Genomic DNA, 18209 nt, shown 5'->3' on the forward strand with positions numbered 1-18209 from the left:
TTTCTTTTCTTTTCTTTTCTTTATTTATTTGACAGAGAGATCACAAGTAGGCAGAGAAGCAGGCAGGAAGCAGGCTCCCTGCTGAGCAGAGAGTCCATTGTGGGGCTCCATCCCAGGACCCTGAGACCATGACCCGAGCTGAAGGCAGAGGCTTTAACCCACTCAGCCACCCAGGCGCCCCAAGGAAAGATGTTTTTCAAATGGCAAATACACTCTTAAATACAACCAGTGTGTAAAATGGGAATGAATGGTCTATGGTATGAGATCTGTCTGTAAGAGCCAAAAGTTTCTGGAATCATTTTGTGGCCTTGAGACATTTAACCCACTACCTTTGGCCTCTTTCTAGGAAGTTACCACAACCCCTGCTTCAACTAGTAAATCTTTTAGCCCCCTTTCTCCAGATGATTTCCATTTTCTTTAGACAGAATATCTGGTAATTACCTGTTTTCATTAAAGAAATCTTCCCTGGGGCACCTGGGTGGCTCAGTTGGTTAAACGGCTGCCTTTGGCTCAGGTCATGATCCCAGGGTCTTGGGGTCGAGACCCACGTCGGGCTCCTTGCTCATTGGGGAGCCTGCTTCTGCCTCTCCCTCTCTCTGCCACTCTGCCTACTTGTGCTCTCTCTCTATCTCTCTGGCAAATAAATAAATAAAATCTTTAAAGAAAAAAAAAAATCTTCCCCATTCCTGTTCCATTAGTCTTTCATTTCCCTTAACAGGACTTTCATATTAAATACTGTTATACACTAGAAGGGGGCAGAGCAGCAGGGGTGTGAATCAGGATCTATCTCTGTACTGCTTTAGTTCAGCGTGACTGTACAGCCAGTCCTGCTCTTCTCCCTTCTCCCCCAGGCATTTTCAGGATTATGGCATGGTAATGCATTTATGTAATATATTTTTTTGCGAGTTTAGCATACTTCGCATATCTTGTTTTCTAAAACATCTGAGTTTCAGTGTACAAAACCTATTCCTGTTTCACAAGTGAATATCGTACCTTTACAGTAACATTAACTCTATCGACCTTATAATTTTTGTTGTTATGGATATGGTGACATACAATTCATCATCCAAACTGGAATACTTTTGAGAGTAAAAGATAGTACTATTAATAATTACACTAGGGCGACAGGTGCACATGAGGATTGTCCTAGGCAAATGGGGCCATATAATTAACTCACTATATGTCTTTCCACAGTCTGCTTTCCACTGTAATTACCTTTGTCTTTGTCTTGCTCACTTTACTAAGTTGTTACTAAATTGATTCAAGTATTGTGCCAAGGTTTGTGCTGTTAGTAAAGGTTGGATCTGTTACAATTCAGTTTATCATACTGTCTTTATGCATGGGCCCCTTGTTTTCTAGTAACATGACAGAGACTTTGACATAATTCTAGTTTTTCCTAGAGCTAAGTGATTTTTTTTGTCTTTCTATTCTCTGGAAATAAAACAATGTAACAGTATTTTCTATATTAACTTAAAACTCATCGACCCTTTCTTTGATTTCTAGAATTTATTTATTTTTTAAGATTTATTTGTTTAGAGAGAGACATGAGTGGGAGGAGGGGCAGAGAGAGAGGGGAGGGAGAGAATCTCAAGTGGACTCCATACCGAGCACAGAGTCTGATATGGGGCTCGATCCCACAACCCTGAGATCATGACCTGAGCAGAAGTCAAGAGTTGGAGGTTAACTGACTGAGCCACCCAGATCCTGCTATTTTTTTTTCCTTTTGTTGTAAATTTCTGGCTTTCCCGATTATTCATCTGAAGAATTGTATATAGTAGTCTAAATTTTCCTATTCACATACCCAGTGTTTGGCCTCCAGAATTTCTCCCAGAAGTAACTGCTGCAGTCACTAACCCCATGGTCTTCGGAAGACTGTTTTGCTCTAAAAAGCTGTTCTTGTGGCCTTAAGGTGATAAGGTGCTATGCTATATCAGGAAGCTATAAGGTAAATTGTTCTTATCCTCCTGATAACCCCACCGTATATTGATTATAACATCATGGTTCATAAAGCATTTATGGTATCTCACCTTATCTTCAGCAGTCTTGTTTTGGGATAGGCAAGACAGGTGGTATCCCTGTTTTATGGCTGGGACTGCAGCTCTGATTATGTTACTTAGGTCACACAGCATAGGGAACTGGGCTAGAGCCCAACCATCTCAAGTCCTGTTCACTCTTGAACATGTTTAGGCACAATGCCAATTGTTGTTTCTTGAACTTCTGTTCAATTTTGAGCCCTGGACTCTGAAAGAACATCCCTTGCTTACATTCCTGAACTGTGTTTCTATTAATGACTTCAGTTTTAATTGCAAACCTTTAGGCATTGATGTCAACTCTTTCACCTGGACCTTATACCTGCTTGTTCCCTATATTTGGTCTAAATCATATTGACTTGTATCTTGGGTGTTACCTTAAGCGTGGCTGAAGAATCTCCTTATGTCACCCTAAAGACTACTTTTCACACCACTTTTCACCCCTATATTTCCTTTAGGCTTTCTTTCTTGGCCTTGCTGGGTCTGGCCTGGCTTGACTTTGTTCACGGCATTGACGTATTACTGGTATTACCAAATGTTGATGACTTGCTTTTTAGTACACCCCCCCCCCGACCTTTTTATAGAGTTATTAGGCCCAGAAGGCTAAAACTATAAGGCTGTTGAATTCAGTTGATAAAGAGAACCTTTTTAAGATGAAGGAGTATTTTGCCTTGATCCTGAAAATGTTTCAAAAATTTAAATAAAAAGGGGCACCTGGGTGGCTCAGTGGGTTAAGCCTCTGCCTTCGGCTCGGGTCATGATCCCAGGGTCCTGGGATCGAGCCCCACGTCGGGCTCTCTGCTCAGCAGGGAGCCTGCTTCTCCCTTCCTATCTGCCTGCCTCTCTGCCTACTTGTGATTTCTCTCTGTCAAATAAAAAATTAAATAATTAAAAAAAATTTAATAAAAAATATTTGAGAGCTTTTCACTTTAATTGCTAATTTTTGCCCACTGACTCTTATTTTTTGTATCTCCCAAATTCCTAAAATTTCTTTGAAGTCTTTATTAGGGAAGTATAGGAATTTTTATGGAATTTAAAGACCTGTGGTTTTTTTAAAAAAATTAACTAGTTGCTTTTTTTGTTTTTATTTTTCTTTTATTTTCTTTTACTTTGTTCCTTTAAGAGCTTGGGAAATATGCCTAGGCTCCTGACTAAGGGCATTGTTGAACATTCACTTAAAAACAAGATGTTTTTAAGTTCCTATTTATATATATAACACTGTACTGAATATGGAGCAGAATGAAAAAACAAGCATAGACTTCCATATGCTTACCATCTGGTAGGGCATATGAGGCTCTATCTGTCTAATACAAGGCATGTCATGGCATAGTATGTACTAGGAATACACATGAATCATGGAAGTGCTCTTGTGTCTCAGAAGAGTGTACATTCATTTGAGGAGCATCTAGAAAAGCATAAAGTAGGAGTCCTTGAGATGGGCCTTTGGAAGTTGGCATGGTGTTTACAGTTGTGGATGATTAGGTGGATCACTCCAAGAGGAATGGTTGGGGGGAAGAAAAAAAAAGCAAGAATATAAGGTACTAATTTATGCAGTAGCTGGTAATTCAGTCTGACTGGAGTATGGTGGCATGGGGGATAGCATTGAAAAGAACTTGCTTGGTTTTTTCTCTTTCTGCTTCTGGTTACTTCTCCTTTGATTCTTCATTGTTCTTACTTTTCTTGCATCCTAAAGTGTATGTATTGTATAAGATTAAAAAAAGTTTTTTTTAAAGCAGTTTGGTTTACAAGATTGAGAAGGCACAGAGATTTCCTATATACCCCTTACCCCCACACATGATGTATATTCTCTCTTATTGTTAGCATCACCTACCAGACTGGTACATTTTTTACCTACTAAAGACTAACCTACACTGACGTGTCATAATCACCCAAAGTCCATAGTTGTCATTAGGGTTTGGTCTTGCAGTTGTACATTCTCTGGGTTTGGATGAATGTATAATGACATGCACTCAACATTACAATATCACAGGGTATCTTCACTGCCCTAGACTTTCTCAGTCTTTATTGTTTCAGGCATTTCTTCTGTTCCTTTCTCTGTTTCTTCTCCTGGTACTCCCGTTACTTGTATGTTATACCTTTTGGAGTTGTCTCACAGCCCTTGGATACTCTGCTCTGATTGTTTTTTCAGTCCTCTCCTTGCTTTTTGGTTTTCCAGATTTCTACTGATACATCTGTCCTCTGGGGTAGAGAGTTTTTCTCAGCTGTGCACAGTCTACTAACAGGCCCATCAAAGGGGTTCTTAAAGTGCTAGAACTAGTGCTCTTGATCTGTAGCATCTCTTTCTGGATCTTTCTTAGGATATCCATCTCTTCTTATATTGCTTATAAGAGCTCTGTAGCATCTCTTCCTTGGTCTTTCTTTGGATATCCATCTCTTCTTATTGCTTATCTGTTCTTACTTCTGTTCTACTTTATCCACTAAAATCCTCAGGGTATCCTCTTGATTATTTTAAATCCCTCATCAGATCAGTCCCTGCTATGTCTGGTTCTGATGCTTGTTCTGTCTCTTCAGATGTTGGGTTTTTTTTTTTTTTTTGCCTTCTGGTATGCCTTGTCATTTTTTCCGGAGAGCTAGACATGGTGTATGGGATAAAAGAAATGGCTGCAAATAGTCCCGTAGTAATATGGTGGTGAGGTGTGGGGAGAGGGGAGGTGGTCTGTAGACCCATGATTAGGTCCCATTCTTTTCATGAACCAGTGATTCTGGATGGCGGCCTTCACAAATGTTTCTCAGTTTTAGTTTTTTCTTTTCCCTTTGATAGGATAAGAAGGCTAGAGTGATTTGGATTGGGTATTTCTCTTCTCCCACTGGAAGGCTAGAGCCTGGTAGAGTTGAATTGGTCCTGGTCAGTTAGGCTCTGATAATATCCCTGCAGGATAGGCTCCAGTTAACTAGTTGCCCCTGAGGGTAGACCTGATTGAGACAAACAGAGTGCTCTGGAGTACACCTCTTTTTCTCAACTTATAACAGGATTATTATTATATCCCAATAAACCCATCATAAGTTGAAAATATCGTAAGTCGAACATCCGTTTAACAGACTTTAACCTACTTTAAATGTGTTTAGAACACCGACATTAGAGTTGATCACACTTGAAAACCACCACTATAGTCTACCATATATAGTCTAGACTTCTTAATTTGGCATTTAAAACATTTTATTGTCTGGTCATAATCTGTCCTTCTAGCCGTTACCATTTACTCTGCAACTTGTTGATGCACTCTTTATTCTCCCCAAAGTGAACTGCTGAAAGACTGCTCTTTGGACATATCTGTATTCTCATGCCTGGAGAGGCCTTTCACTCATGATTTCTCTCATTCTCTTCCTGTTCCATTTTGCATGTGGTTGTCTTGGGTGTCAGACTAACATTCCATAGATGGGGTAGGTTTTATATTCTATAACACAGAGCATCCTAAATGGCAATTTGAAGTCAGTCCTGCATTTAATACATCTTGAACATTTTAAATTACTTATGTTTCTGTGTTGCTTTTGGTAAATTGTTTCCTCAAGAAAACCATTCCTTGACCTTGGCTTTCCCTGTCAGAATTTTGTATACTTTGTAATATCTTTAGTTGTAGTTGTCCAGTTTTCCTAGTAACTTTGTTAATGTGTTGTGACAGATTAAAATTTGAGTATGTAGTGTATATGATATTAAATTGTGAATTAGTGGGACTTAATTGTGTAACATTGTACAACATTTGACAATAATAGTACTTGATATCCTGTTAAGGAAAATTTATCCCCAGATTTTAAGCTGGAAAGTCACTGGAATAACTGCTTAGAAAAGATTCACAAGTACATGATTTTTTAGGTTTTTGGTTACATACATGAAGAGTTGTGTGCAAATTGAAATGTCTTTGTGCTAATCCCTAGAACAACCAATAAAATCTCAATTATGACAAAACAACCAAAACCCACAAAGAAATGGGTTATAGTTACAACCCTGAGTCTCACTGATGGAAGTACTTCAAACTCTTCTACCCTGAAAAACCAAAATATAATAAGACATTCACAAAGTTTAATGTATGGCAAGTTAATGTAATTTCTTAGAGTTTGGCTTAATGATTATGAGAGATGAGTAGTACATTTAGAATAAATAATATCTTTTTTAATGAATGAAATTGTGCCCTAAAAGATAATGAGTTTCTTGAAATTCTTGATGATTTAAATATTTGGGGTATATCTTACATTCAATTCAGTGCAGAATTTTAGCTATACAGTTTCATGAATTTTGACAAATGTATATACCCATGTATCTACCACCCCAATTGTGGTATAGAACATTTTGTTCCTCAGATTTTGAAACTGTTACATTCTTTTGTGGAAGACAGTGAAGAGAAATCTTTGTGTTGCTATAAAATCTATTATTTATAATTGGTCAGTAATTTTCCTTTACCTTTCCATTGCCTTTTTATTTCCCATACTTTGTGGTGTGTTTAAAATCTTATTCCAGGGGTGCCTGGGTAGCTCAGTGGGTTAAAGCCTCTGCCTTCGGCTCAGGTCATGATCTCGGGGTCCTGGGATTGAGCCCCGCATTGGGCTCTCTGCTCAGCAGGAAGCCTGCTTCCTCCCTCTCTCTCTGCCTTCCTCTCTGCCTACTTGTGATCTCTTTCTGTCAAATAAATAAATAAAATCTTAAAAAATAAATAAATAAAATCTTATCCAATGATGATCTTAGGATTGGGATAGGGAAGTTTTTCCTCTCTCCTTTTCAGAGGCCATATAAGGCCACTGGGGTTGCTCAGCCACCTTCATTTATGGCTATAAACTATATATTCTCTCCTATTACTGTTGATTCACTGTTTGTGCCCCTTGCAAAAGTGTATTCTTCCACCTGAGCACGCCATCTCATCTCTTGTCTCCCCTCGGCAACTCCAGGACAGTGCTTCAACAATTTTCCATTTTCTACTGGATCTTTTCCATCTGATGCAAACCTGCTTTTGTTTTCTCACAACAGTATAAAAACTTCTCCTGACTCTGTTTCTCCCTTTGGTTATTGCCCAATTCCTTTGTCCTTCTCTTCCAACGAGTTCCCTCAAAAGGATTTGTGTACTATTTTTCTCATCTCGTTCTTTCTTGAACTCACTGAAGCTTTTGTCTCTGTTATTCCTTCAAAACTGTTCTTACTATGCTCAGATTTCCATCTGGTATTAGTTTCCTTCTGCTTACAGGGCTTTTAAAAACATTTCTGGCAGTACAGGACTTCCTGTGATAAACTCTTACTGTTTGTATGTACGAAAAAGTTTTTATTTTGCCTTCATTTTTAGAAGATGTTTTTGCTGGATGAGAATTGTAGGTTAAAGTTTTTTCTTTCATACTTTAAATATGCTTCCTAAGCGGTCTCTGGATTTTTTTTTTTTTTAATCTGACAAAAATTGTGCTATCCTCCTTATCTCTGTTTCTCTGTACCTATTGTGTCTTTTATCTCCCTTCCCCTACCCAGTTGCTTTTAGATTACCCTCTTTATCCCTGGTTTTAAGCTATTTGATTATGATGTATATTGGTGTAGTTTTTTTCTGGAATCTCTGGGTTTATAGTTCTAATAAAATTTGAAAAAATTTTGGCCATTATTTTTTCAAGTGTATTTTTTTGTCACTCTGTCTTGGCTCCTTATGGACTCCAATTACACTTATGTTAGGCTGCTTGAAGTTGTCCCACAGCTCAGTCTCTGGTTTGGATAGTTTCTCATGCTTACTGTATTTAAGTTTGCTGATATTTTAGTCTGTCATGTTTATTATTAATTTCATTTAGTGTATTTTTCATTTCAGTCTTTGTGGTTTTAATTTTTAGAATTTTGATTTGGGTCTTAGAAAACACTTCGATCTTACATGTCTCCATTAACATGTTCAGTATTTACTCTGGCTTTTTGAATAGAATATAGCTATAATAACTATTTTAATGTCTTTGTTTATAGTTCTCTCATCTTTGCCTTTTTTGGGTTGGTTTGATTGACTTTTCTCCTAGTTGTGGGTTGTTTTTCTATGTCTTGGAGTTTTTCATTGGATGTCAGACACTGTAGTTTTTCGTTGGATGTCAGACACTGTGGATTTTACCTTGCTGGATACTGAATATTTTGTATACATAGAAGTATTCTTAAGCTTTATTCTAGGGCAGGGTTAAGTTATGGAAACAGTTTAATCCCCTTGGCTTGTATTTATAAGCTTTTTGTGGGGCAGAATCAACGTAGAGTTTAGTTGGGGGTTAGTATTCCTCAGTACTAGGGCAAAAACTTCCTTAGTCTTCCACCTGATGACCTACAAATTAGGAGATTTTCCATTCTGTCTTGTGGGAATAAGCACTATTCCCTGTCCTTTGTAATCTTCAAAGACTATTTCTTCCAAATTTTTGGTGTGTCTTTTTTCTTTGGCTTACATGCATGGGGTGATCAGTAGTCACGAAAGACTCAAGGTACTCTTTCTAGGTAATCCAGGCTTCTCTCTCTCTCTCTGTGGCTCACTCTTCTCTGGTACGTAGTACTGTAATCCGTACCCTCATTAGTTCTCTGCCAGTTCTGTCTTTTCAACTCAGAGGACTGTCCTCTCTGCCTGGGTTCCCTCCTCCTGTGCTTTGTCCTGGAGTTCTCTTCAGGAATTAATTTAGGGCAGTCACAGGGCTTTCTTTGTTTTTGGTCTTCAGGGATCACTGTACTTTGTTGTCTTGATATTCAGTGTCTTGAAAACCATCGTTCCATATATTTTATCCAGGGTGGTAAATCTTGTGTTGTAACCTCTTCTTAGCTGGAAATACAAGTTCTGACTTAACTAATTTTAGCCAGTAGAAAAGAGGAGATTTTTTGTTACATCTTGAAAGTTTACTTAAAGTAAAATTCACATATTGATGTTAAATCTGAAAGTCTCACCTTATATGTTACTGTTATGCTTGATGGATATTTTTTGACTTATGTGATCTCAGTTCATGGATGGCAGAAGACATTAAGTAGATATGTGTGTGTTCAGAGTTCTGGAAACTGAAACCAAAGCCTAATGGTAGATTTTGGCCAGAAACTAGAGCCAAAACTAGACTTTGGTGTATCTCTAACTTGCTACAATACCTACTTATTTTTTTAATAATAATAATAAATAATAGTAAATAAAAACAACAAATTTTCCCCATATATTTGTAAGTCTGTGCTCTCTTCTTTTATATTTATATTTAAAAAATTTGTTTACCTTTTATTTTCCAAATGAGAACACAGAAGATGAATCATTTGCCTCTGCCTTTGGACTTTTATTTTGGTATTCTTAAGGACAGTATAGTACTTCATTTATTTATTTATTTATTTATTTACTTATTTATATTTCTTTATTTACTATTGGATAGACTGATGGAATCATCAGTAATTTTGTTAGAGATTTTTGCATTATAATGAACAGTAATCTTGAAGACTAGTCATGATATAGGTCATGTATTGGTTCATGTAAAACAAATGACTGGCATACTTCAGCTCATAAATATGTTGTGTTTTACAGGTCTTTGTAAACTCATTGTTTGACTGTCATCTGTCATCTCTATTAATTGATCATTCAGTTGAATTAGTGTAATAAATAATGGTTAAGGTCTCTACCTGGCTCATGAAAGGCTATAGTCTAGCTTAGATGGTGTTGACAGTCATTGTGAGGTCAGTTGAACTCTGAGCTGTTCTGAGAACAGAACAGAATCCTAAGGAGGTCATTGGTGATTTACTGTGGGTAAACTGGGGATTGACTGATGGGTTTTTGATGTTGGAAGCTTAGGGAGTAGAATTAAGGGCTGATAACATACTGTAACACTTGGGCAAAAGTGTAAAGTTATGCTTGTGTTAAGGTGTAGAAACTGTCCAAATCAGCTTGAAGTTTTCTTTAGTATAAAATTTTAATGTTTGAAAAAAATATTTGAATTTAGGATCTAAAAATTTTTTTCTCAGATGTTAAGTGATTTACCTTTTTATTCTTAATTCCATGAAAACATATTCCAGTTTGCCTGGGTTCTCTTGTGTTTTTATGTAGGTGTCATCATCCATCTTAGATGATAAGATCAAAGTTACTAAGACAAATCTTAGCACTAGCCTGTATCTCTGCATTGCGAACAGCATTTTGTGTGACGGGTATCAACCAAGATTTGATATTACTACACTTACATCAGTGATTATCAGTAGTGTTTTTTAGTACCTCAGAGTTATCTTCTGCCACTTCAAGAAATGATACAGAGTGTGCCTATCAAGGCAAAGATTTAACTCTTTTTTTTTTTTTAACAGTGCAGTTTTTTTTTTTAAATTTTATTTATTTATTTGTCAGAGAGAGAGTGGGAGAGAGAGTGAGCGAGCATAGGCAGAGGCAGAGGGAGAAGCAGGCTCCCCGCCAAGCAAGGAGCCCAATGTGGGACTCCATCCCAGGACGCTGGGATCATGACCTGAGCCGAAGGCAGCCGCTTAACCAACTGAGCCACCCAGGCGTCCCTTAACTCGTTATTTTAAAAAATAAATGATTTATATGAAATACTGACATTGTTGAGTGTTTACTCTGTACCAAACAGTTTTTTATACTTCATGTGAACTAAGTCACTTTTGATATATGACTATAATTGCCATTTTGCTGCTGAGAAAACTGAAGCGAAGGGAGGAAAGTAGCTTACTAATGTCATATAGCAGATAGTACATTTGAGATATTCAAGGTGTGAAGATTGAGTCTGTGCTTTCCACCACTATGCTTAGTTTTGGGATGAGGAAACATGGGCAATTCATGCTTTATTAGCATGGTATCATTTCTAAAAATTGATAATCAGTACATTTTTCAGAACATCCAGGTTAGGGTAGCGGTGTGAATAGTGGTGAAGGACTTAAACTTCGGAATTCTTTAAAACTTACTTCCAATATTTGATTTTCTTAAATAACTCTATCAAGTCAAATAAATTGTCAACCCTCCCTTAGCTCTGCCTTTTTCCGTCTGTACAAGCGTGGATAATAGTAGTCCTTTCTGGTTATGCATTCTTTCCCTTGAGACATTATACTGAGCTATTTTAGTATTATTTTCAAGACAGGAAGACCCTGCAGTTTTTTTCCAGGAACCCATTTGCTTTAACTGACTCACATATCAGACCTTGGACACTGTTGTTTTGATGACAGGTGTCCTTTGGGAAAACCTCTGCTTACATTGTCAATGAAAAGTGTGTGGTTTTCCTGTTCATTTCTGTGTTATGTATTTTGTTTCAGAATGTCTGAAATGGTAGTTTTAAGAGTATTTGGAAATTGTAGCTTTATAAATGTCTGATATTTTCTAAGATGTATATTAAGCTACCAGTGTAGTCAAGGTGAAACTAATTTATTCAGGCTTTAACGTTCAACAGCAGTAACAACTCAAATTATTTTTATTGTCTAACACTTTTATATTCTAAGTATGAATTTTTAATTTAATCTTTTCATAACCATATGTGGTGGGTGATTTAATTTCCTCACTGTACAAAGGAGAAATATGAGGCTAAAAAGAATGCAAACAGTGGAGTCAGATTTTGAGTATAGTCTGTCACCCTAGAGTCTGAGTGCTTAACTGTGATGATAAATCACCTCTCCTTGGGTATTGAGATCTTAAAATTGTATATTTAAAAAAAAAAGGGGGGGAAATACCTATGTATCATTATTATGTCGTGGAAATCAGGACAAGAATTATATACCCCAGGCCTCTTGGGGAACTGAAACGGGAAGTCCTCAAGAATTGAGGCAGTTCCTAGTGCCATTTCTTTCTCTCTCTGTTCTCTTTCATTAGTTTCTGTCTCTACATTTTGGCTTCCTCTGTACGTGGTTCATGTGTCCATTCATAAAATGGAACCTCAATACCAGTTTCCTTATCACTTTAAAAATCCAGAACCATCACCAAATAACCTAGCCTTTTATGGTCTGAATTGCATTTACTTGTGAAATAAAATCCTTTCATCCTGGTCATACTCTGGATGGTTTTCTTCTGGGTCAAGTGTCCATTCTTTAGTCACACAGCTGTGGCAATGAGTGATAGGTTGAGGAGGGAGGACTGAACACATTCAGAGATATGCACTTACATTGGAAGGGAAGGAGGTATATATTGGCTGAAAAGAGCCCTCAATTGTGTCTGTACTAGCATGTATCAGATTTTATTAAGCACTGTCATAGAAATAACACAAATATAAGTGCAGTTGGAATAAAAAGAAAAATATAGCATCAAAAATATGAAGTATAAATACAAAATACAAATAATATATATGTTAGAGATACAAGGAACTGATAGCAGTTTATCATCTAGAAGCTAAGTTCCTGAAACTGGCTATGTAAATTCCATAATGGTTCAGAAGAATGTATTTTAAAGAATCATCTGCATAAATATTTTTGAGAAGAAATTTGAGTACTTCTGTATTTGTGTTATCAATTCAGCCTTTCTTATAGTAGGTATAATTAGGTACATAATTGGACATGTTTACCACGTTTTATTTGCAGTACATTATTTAAAGATTTACCTCATAGAATTTCAGATTCTATTTTCTGATTTAATTCCCACATTTCAACAGGTAAAAATTTGTCATTTTCTCATGCATTTTCAATTATTGGTGACTGCTTTTAAAATTTCTCTAGTTAGCCTGCCTCAGTTCTATAATTTACAGTTTTCTGTGAAGTTTTAGAAAATTCTGAACAGTCAAAATGATCCTGTAGGAAACATATTGGAGAGGGTTAATGGAAACTGATGAGTTTTAGTGTACTTGGTTTAGTTAACATTTTTCCACCTTAGTTTCAACATAAAATAATTCTAGTGCTTTCTATTCTACTCTAGTGCTTTCTACTCACATTTCTAGTGCTTTCTACTCACATTTGTGATCAAAATGTTGATGTATGAGATATAAAATACACTTCAATATGGTTTGTTATGAATTGTGTTATCTTGGGATCATGTTTTAAAAGGGAAGTATATATTAATTTTTAAATGGTAATTTCAGGGAAAATACAATTCTGTGCATTTATTCAGTTTTGACCCAACATTTTTGGGAGCCAAATAGTTCTTTTACATTAAGTGCACTATAGATAATCTTCCTGAGCTTTTTTTTTTTTTAATTGCCTTCTTAATTAAGAATATCTTAATTCTTTTATTTTGTTAATCACATATTTTGGCAGGTATCTATACACTCATCCTAGGCTTACTAAAATAGTTCAGTGGCTAGAATGCCTCATCTTGTCTGTATATGGAGGTTAGCTTCATTTTCTGAAATACATTGATCCTAAAGCCACAGAACTCTACTTTTAGGTTCTTTGTGTTCATGTGGTAAAGAGAATTTCTTAGGACTTTTTTTTTCTCCCTCATGTATCACAAATATGAAACAGTTGCCATTTATTCCAACTGACTGGAAAATTTCCAAGGCAGACTTCCTCCCTGCTTTTTTCATCAGCATGCTTTTCTTTCTAGAATTTCTCTCTAGCTCTTGAACCTTTCCCAAGGTAGGTGCAGTTTCTGAACATTTCAGTGACAGTGATTTTTCTGGGTATATCTACTGGATTCTGAAAATATCAGGAAGAACAGAGAGGAATGGGCAGAAAATAGGAAATTAGAAAAATATGAAATAGGAGGAGTTGGAGCAATGAGGCAGACCCCTTTAAAAATAACTTTTTAAAAGGGTTTTTGGAAAACAAAGTGAGGCACTAGTTAGAACAGCAAAATACATAAGTACTAGAATAGACCTGGGTTATTGCTTTTCAAAGTATCTATGGTGAAGGACCAGATTTTTCATTTCCAGTTCATTATAGATGGGGCCTACCTGGTAAATACATTTACCACATGCTTGGGTCAGAGTCTTTGAAAATGTCTGTTACTATATTGGTTTCTAAATGGCTTCTCTCTGTTTCTGTACATACTGTAGACAGGTATCAGTTTCCTGACCAAAATCAGTCTCACGACATGTTGAGTAGTGTTGATCCTAAAATGTTGTTTCTTCATTTTGTAGCTGAGGTTACTAAATCTCAGGAAAGTGAAATGATTTCTCAATATTATACAGCTATTAAAAATTTGTCTTTTTAGTTTTAGCGGAAGATGACATAAAAGCAAAATTTGGCCTTTGTCTGAAAATGATGTTCATTGTCAGTATATAAAAGTCAGAAAAATATGCCTCTGGGGTTGGGAGCTATTCACTTTGGGGGATATTGGTTGGAGATATTCACTTTCTGCATGAAGGGTTTCTAAAATAATCTTTTGTGTGATCTTATATTTTTGAAATTAGAAAAAATCAATAAAGATATCAAGTAAAATAATACCAAACAGGAAAAATGAGAAATGAGAGAAAAAGCTTAATAATTTAAAGTATTTCTTTTATGTATTTAGAGTAATGAGTTTATATGAGGATAGTGTCAAGAGATCAGGCTGAAAAGATTGTCGGGAATAGGATTGGAAAATGGTAAGTAAGCCATAAAAGGTGTTTGCTTCTCTTTCTCCCAAATGAAAAGCAAACGACTTTTTAACTACAGTGGGGAGCAACTGATGGATTTTCTATAATGAATACAGAGCAGGTTGGTTTTTAGCAAAGAAAATTTTAGTGCATTTTCTTTATATATTTCAAAGTAAGATTAATAGAGATCTACTTCAGCTTTATAAAATATAGTTCTGAACACTGCAGTCAAATGCCTCTCAACTATAAGTAATAGCTTCACAGGTAGGAGAACACAAAAATATGAGGTAGTAATTGAGATTAGCATTTATGGCGTTTTGAAACACCCTTGTCCCTAAATATCTGGTAAAAATGCATGTATAAATGCATATATATACACATACATACACATACACACACACACTTACTGGCCATAATACGGAATATATTATGCTGTTGAGCACAATATACTTAGCTCTGCTGTTTGTTATTTTTTCAATCTTGGACAAATTATTTTACTTCTTTGGGTCTTGGTTTTCTCATCTATAAAATGAGGATACATAATATAGAATTATTATGAAATTAAATGAGTGTGTGTGTGTGTGTGTGTGTGTGTAGAGACACAATGTAAGATAGTATCTGGGAAATAATGAGCATTAAATAAGTACTTTTATTGTTGTTATGATTAGTAGAAGACATTTTATTAAATAAATTTTATAAACATGTAAGAATAATGTGACTGTAAAATACCAAAAATGCCCCAGTTGTTATCTGAAAATTGCCACCTACTGGATTTTAAAATTTTGTTTCTGAGTCTACAGAGATTATAAAATAGTGAATTTAAGGTTACTTAACTTAGTGTTTTCTCTCTTGCAGTTTATTAGAGAAGATATGAAATATAAAGATGCTACTAATAAACACAGCCATCTGCACAGGGAAGATAAGCATATAACTGTTGAGGATTTATGGAAACGGTGGAAAACTTCAGAAGGTAAGACTGTTTTAGTGAACTGAATCCTTCATCTGCTCTTCTGCCCTGCTTAGCATTGTTAACTCACTAATTGCAAATGATTTTATGAAAAAAATCAAAATAACATTTCTGTGAGGGTATTTATATTTTAGTAAATAATTTTTCCATTTTTGATTTTGAAAAATGTTCTTTTACCTTATGATTCATTAAGGGTCAGCCTGTTTTCAGATAATTTGATACCTTATGCTAGAATAAATACGATAATGCATGTTTGAGAGCTTAAAGTTGTGGAGTATTGCTTCACTTGTTAAATGACATTATTATAAACGGTTTATCTAATAAATATGGGTCCCAAAGTTTTTTGTTATTGCGAACAGTTCCTGAAGTCTTCAGAAGGCACAGAACTTTTAAGCTTTTACTGAAATAAATTTTTTATGAAGTCTTCTAAGACTTGCATGATGAAGTTCTGTGATTTATATTTTACTACTTTTCTGCTCTTAGATCCTCCAGCCATCTCATGGACAGCAATTGTTTAAGGCAGGAAAGGTGTATGACCTAAAACCTCAACTTGATTTCCTAATACTAGAAAGCTCCAAGAATTATTAAAAAAAAAAAAAAAAAAAAAAAAAAAGATGTCCATTAAACTTACTCTTCTTCTTATTTTTATTTTATTTGAGTGACAGTCAACCAAAATGTTTTTCTAATGTTTTTATGTTTCTATTTTTTTTTACCAGTCAAACATTTATGTTATATATATTTTCCTCTCTAAGGTTGAATAATGAAAGGAAAGGAGGAGAGGAGGAGAAAGATGGGAAAGTAGGATAAAGATACTTTATTATAAATTTACTAGACTGGTTGTGGTAATATTTGGAAATGGAAAAATTTTCATAGAAAAGTATCCCATCAATGCTCAGTATTTTTATTAATGTACAAGGAGGTTTATAGCTTGCTTACATTTTTGTTTTCACTTCTTAAAGGAGGCATTTGTTAAAATACACTGGGAAGAAGAAAAGGAAGGAAAAAATATCACTGACTTGAATGAAAGATACATACACTTAAAAATCTGTCTCTCCATTTCCCTGCCCCATACCATTTTTAAGTAATAGGAATTTGGGTAGTATTGCGAATGAAAGAATGTACATTTCATGGGGGAGAAAGTGCTAGAATGGTGGAAAACTCAGAAAAACTTACTCTGCTTACAGGTATGCCTTAGAGATACTTAGAGACACCACCATAATAAACCAAATATTGTAGTAAAGCCAGTCAAATGAGTTTTTTGGTTTCCTAGTGTGTATAAATGTTATGTTTATGCTATACTGTATTCTGTGAAGTATGCGATAACATTATGTATAAAAAATGTACATACCTTATTTGTAAAATACTTTATTGCTAAAAAGTGCTAATCATCCTCTGAGCTTTCAGCAAGTTGTAATTTTTCTGTTGGTGGAGGTCTTGCCTCAGTGTCGGTGGCTTCTGGCTGAACAGTATGCTGCTTGCTGAAGATTGGGGTGGCTATGGCAAGTTCTTAACATAGGACAACAATGAGGTTTGCCACATTGATTGACTCTTCATTTCATGAACAGTTTCTCTGTAGCATGCAATACTGTTTGGTAGCATTTTACACAAGGAATTTTTTTCATAATTGGAAAACCCTGCCCCTGCTTTATTAACCAGGTTTATGTAATAGTCTAAATGCTTTGTTGTCATTTCAGCAATCTTTGCAGCATTTTTACCAGGAGTAGATTCCATCTCAGGAAACCTCTTTCTTTTGGTCATCCGTAAGAGGCGACTCCTCATCTGTTCAAATTTTATTGTAAGATTGAAGCAATTCAGTCCCATCCTCATGCTCCTCATCTCATTCTAGTTCTCTTGCTGTTTCCACCACATCTGCAGTCGCTTCCTCCACTGAAGCCTCAATGTCATCTATGAGGGTTGGAATCACCTTCTTCCACACTCCTGTTAATGTTGATATCTTGCCCTCTTCCCATGAATCATGAATATTTTTTTTTTTAAGATTTCATTTATTTACTTAACACAGAGAGAGAGATCACAAGTAGGCAGAGAGGCAGGCAGAGAGAGAGGGGGAAGCAGGCTCCCCGCTAAGCAGAGAGCCCAATGGGGGGCTCGATCCCAGGACCCTGAGATCATGACCTGAGCCGAAGGCAGAGGCTCAACCCACTGAGCCACCCTGGCGCCTGTATCGTGAATATTCTTAATGGCATTTAGATTAGTGAATCGTTTCCATCCATCAGAGGAATCACTATCCGTGGCAGCTGTAGCCTTATAAAATATATTTCTTAAATAATAAAACTTGAAAGTAGAATTACTTTTGATTCATGGGCTGTTGAATGGATGTTGTGTTAGCAGGCATGAAAACAGTTATCTCGTTGTATGTCTCCATCAGAGTTCTTGGGTGACCAGGTACATCGCTAGTGAGCAGTAATATTTTGAAAGGAATCTTTCCTTTTTCTGACCATCAGGCCTCAACAGTGGGCTTAAAATATTCAGTAAACTATGTTGTAAACCGACGTGTTGTCATCAAGGCTTTGTTTTTCCCTTTATAGAGCACAGGCAGAGTAGATCTAGCATCATTCTTCAGGGCCCTAGGATTTTCATAATGGTAAGTGAACATTGCCTTCAACTTAAAGTCATAAGCTTCTTTAGCCCCTAACAAAAGAGTCAGCCTGTTCTGTGGAGCTTTGAAGGCAGGCACTGATTTCTCTTTAACTGCGGAAGTCCCAGATGGCATCTTCCAATATAAGGCTGTTTCCTCCGCACTGAATATCTGTTGTTTAATGTAGCTACCTTTGTTACTTATCTTCTGGAGCACAGCTTCTACA

General features: G+C 36.1%; 1 protein-coding gene across 3 annotated transcripts in view; it reads left to right on the forward strand.

Annotated features, from left to right (window-relative positions):
- Nucleotides 1-18209, forward strand: part of STIM2 (stromal interaction molecule 2) — a 140201-nt gene that overhangs the window by 67001 nt on the left and 54991 nt on the right. For all 3 annotated transcript variants that reach the window (XM_080797251.1, XM_080797249.1, XM_080797250.1), the window contains one exon: nucleotides 15276-15390. In XM_080797251.1, the coding sequence (XP_080653377.1) occupies nucleotides 15276-15390 (115 nt within the window). The remainder of the gene's footprint in view (nucleotides 1-15275; nucleotides 15391-18209) is intronic.

The sequence above is a fragment of the Martes martes genome (assembly GCF_963455335.1).
Source record: "Martes martes genome assembly, chromosome: 2".
NCBI lineage: Eukaryota > Metazoa > Chordata > Mammalia > Carnivora > Mustelidae > Martes > Martes martes.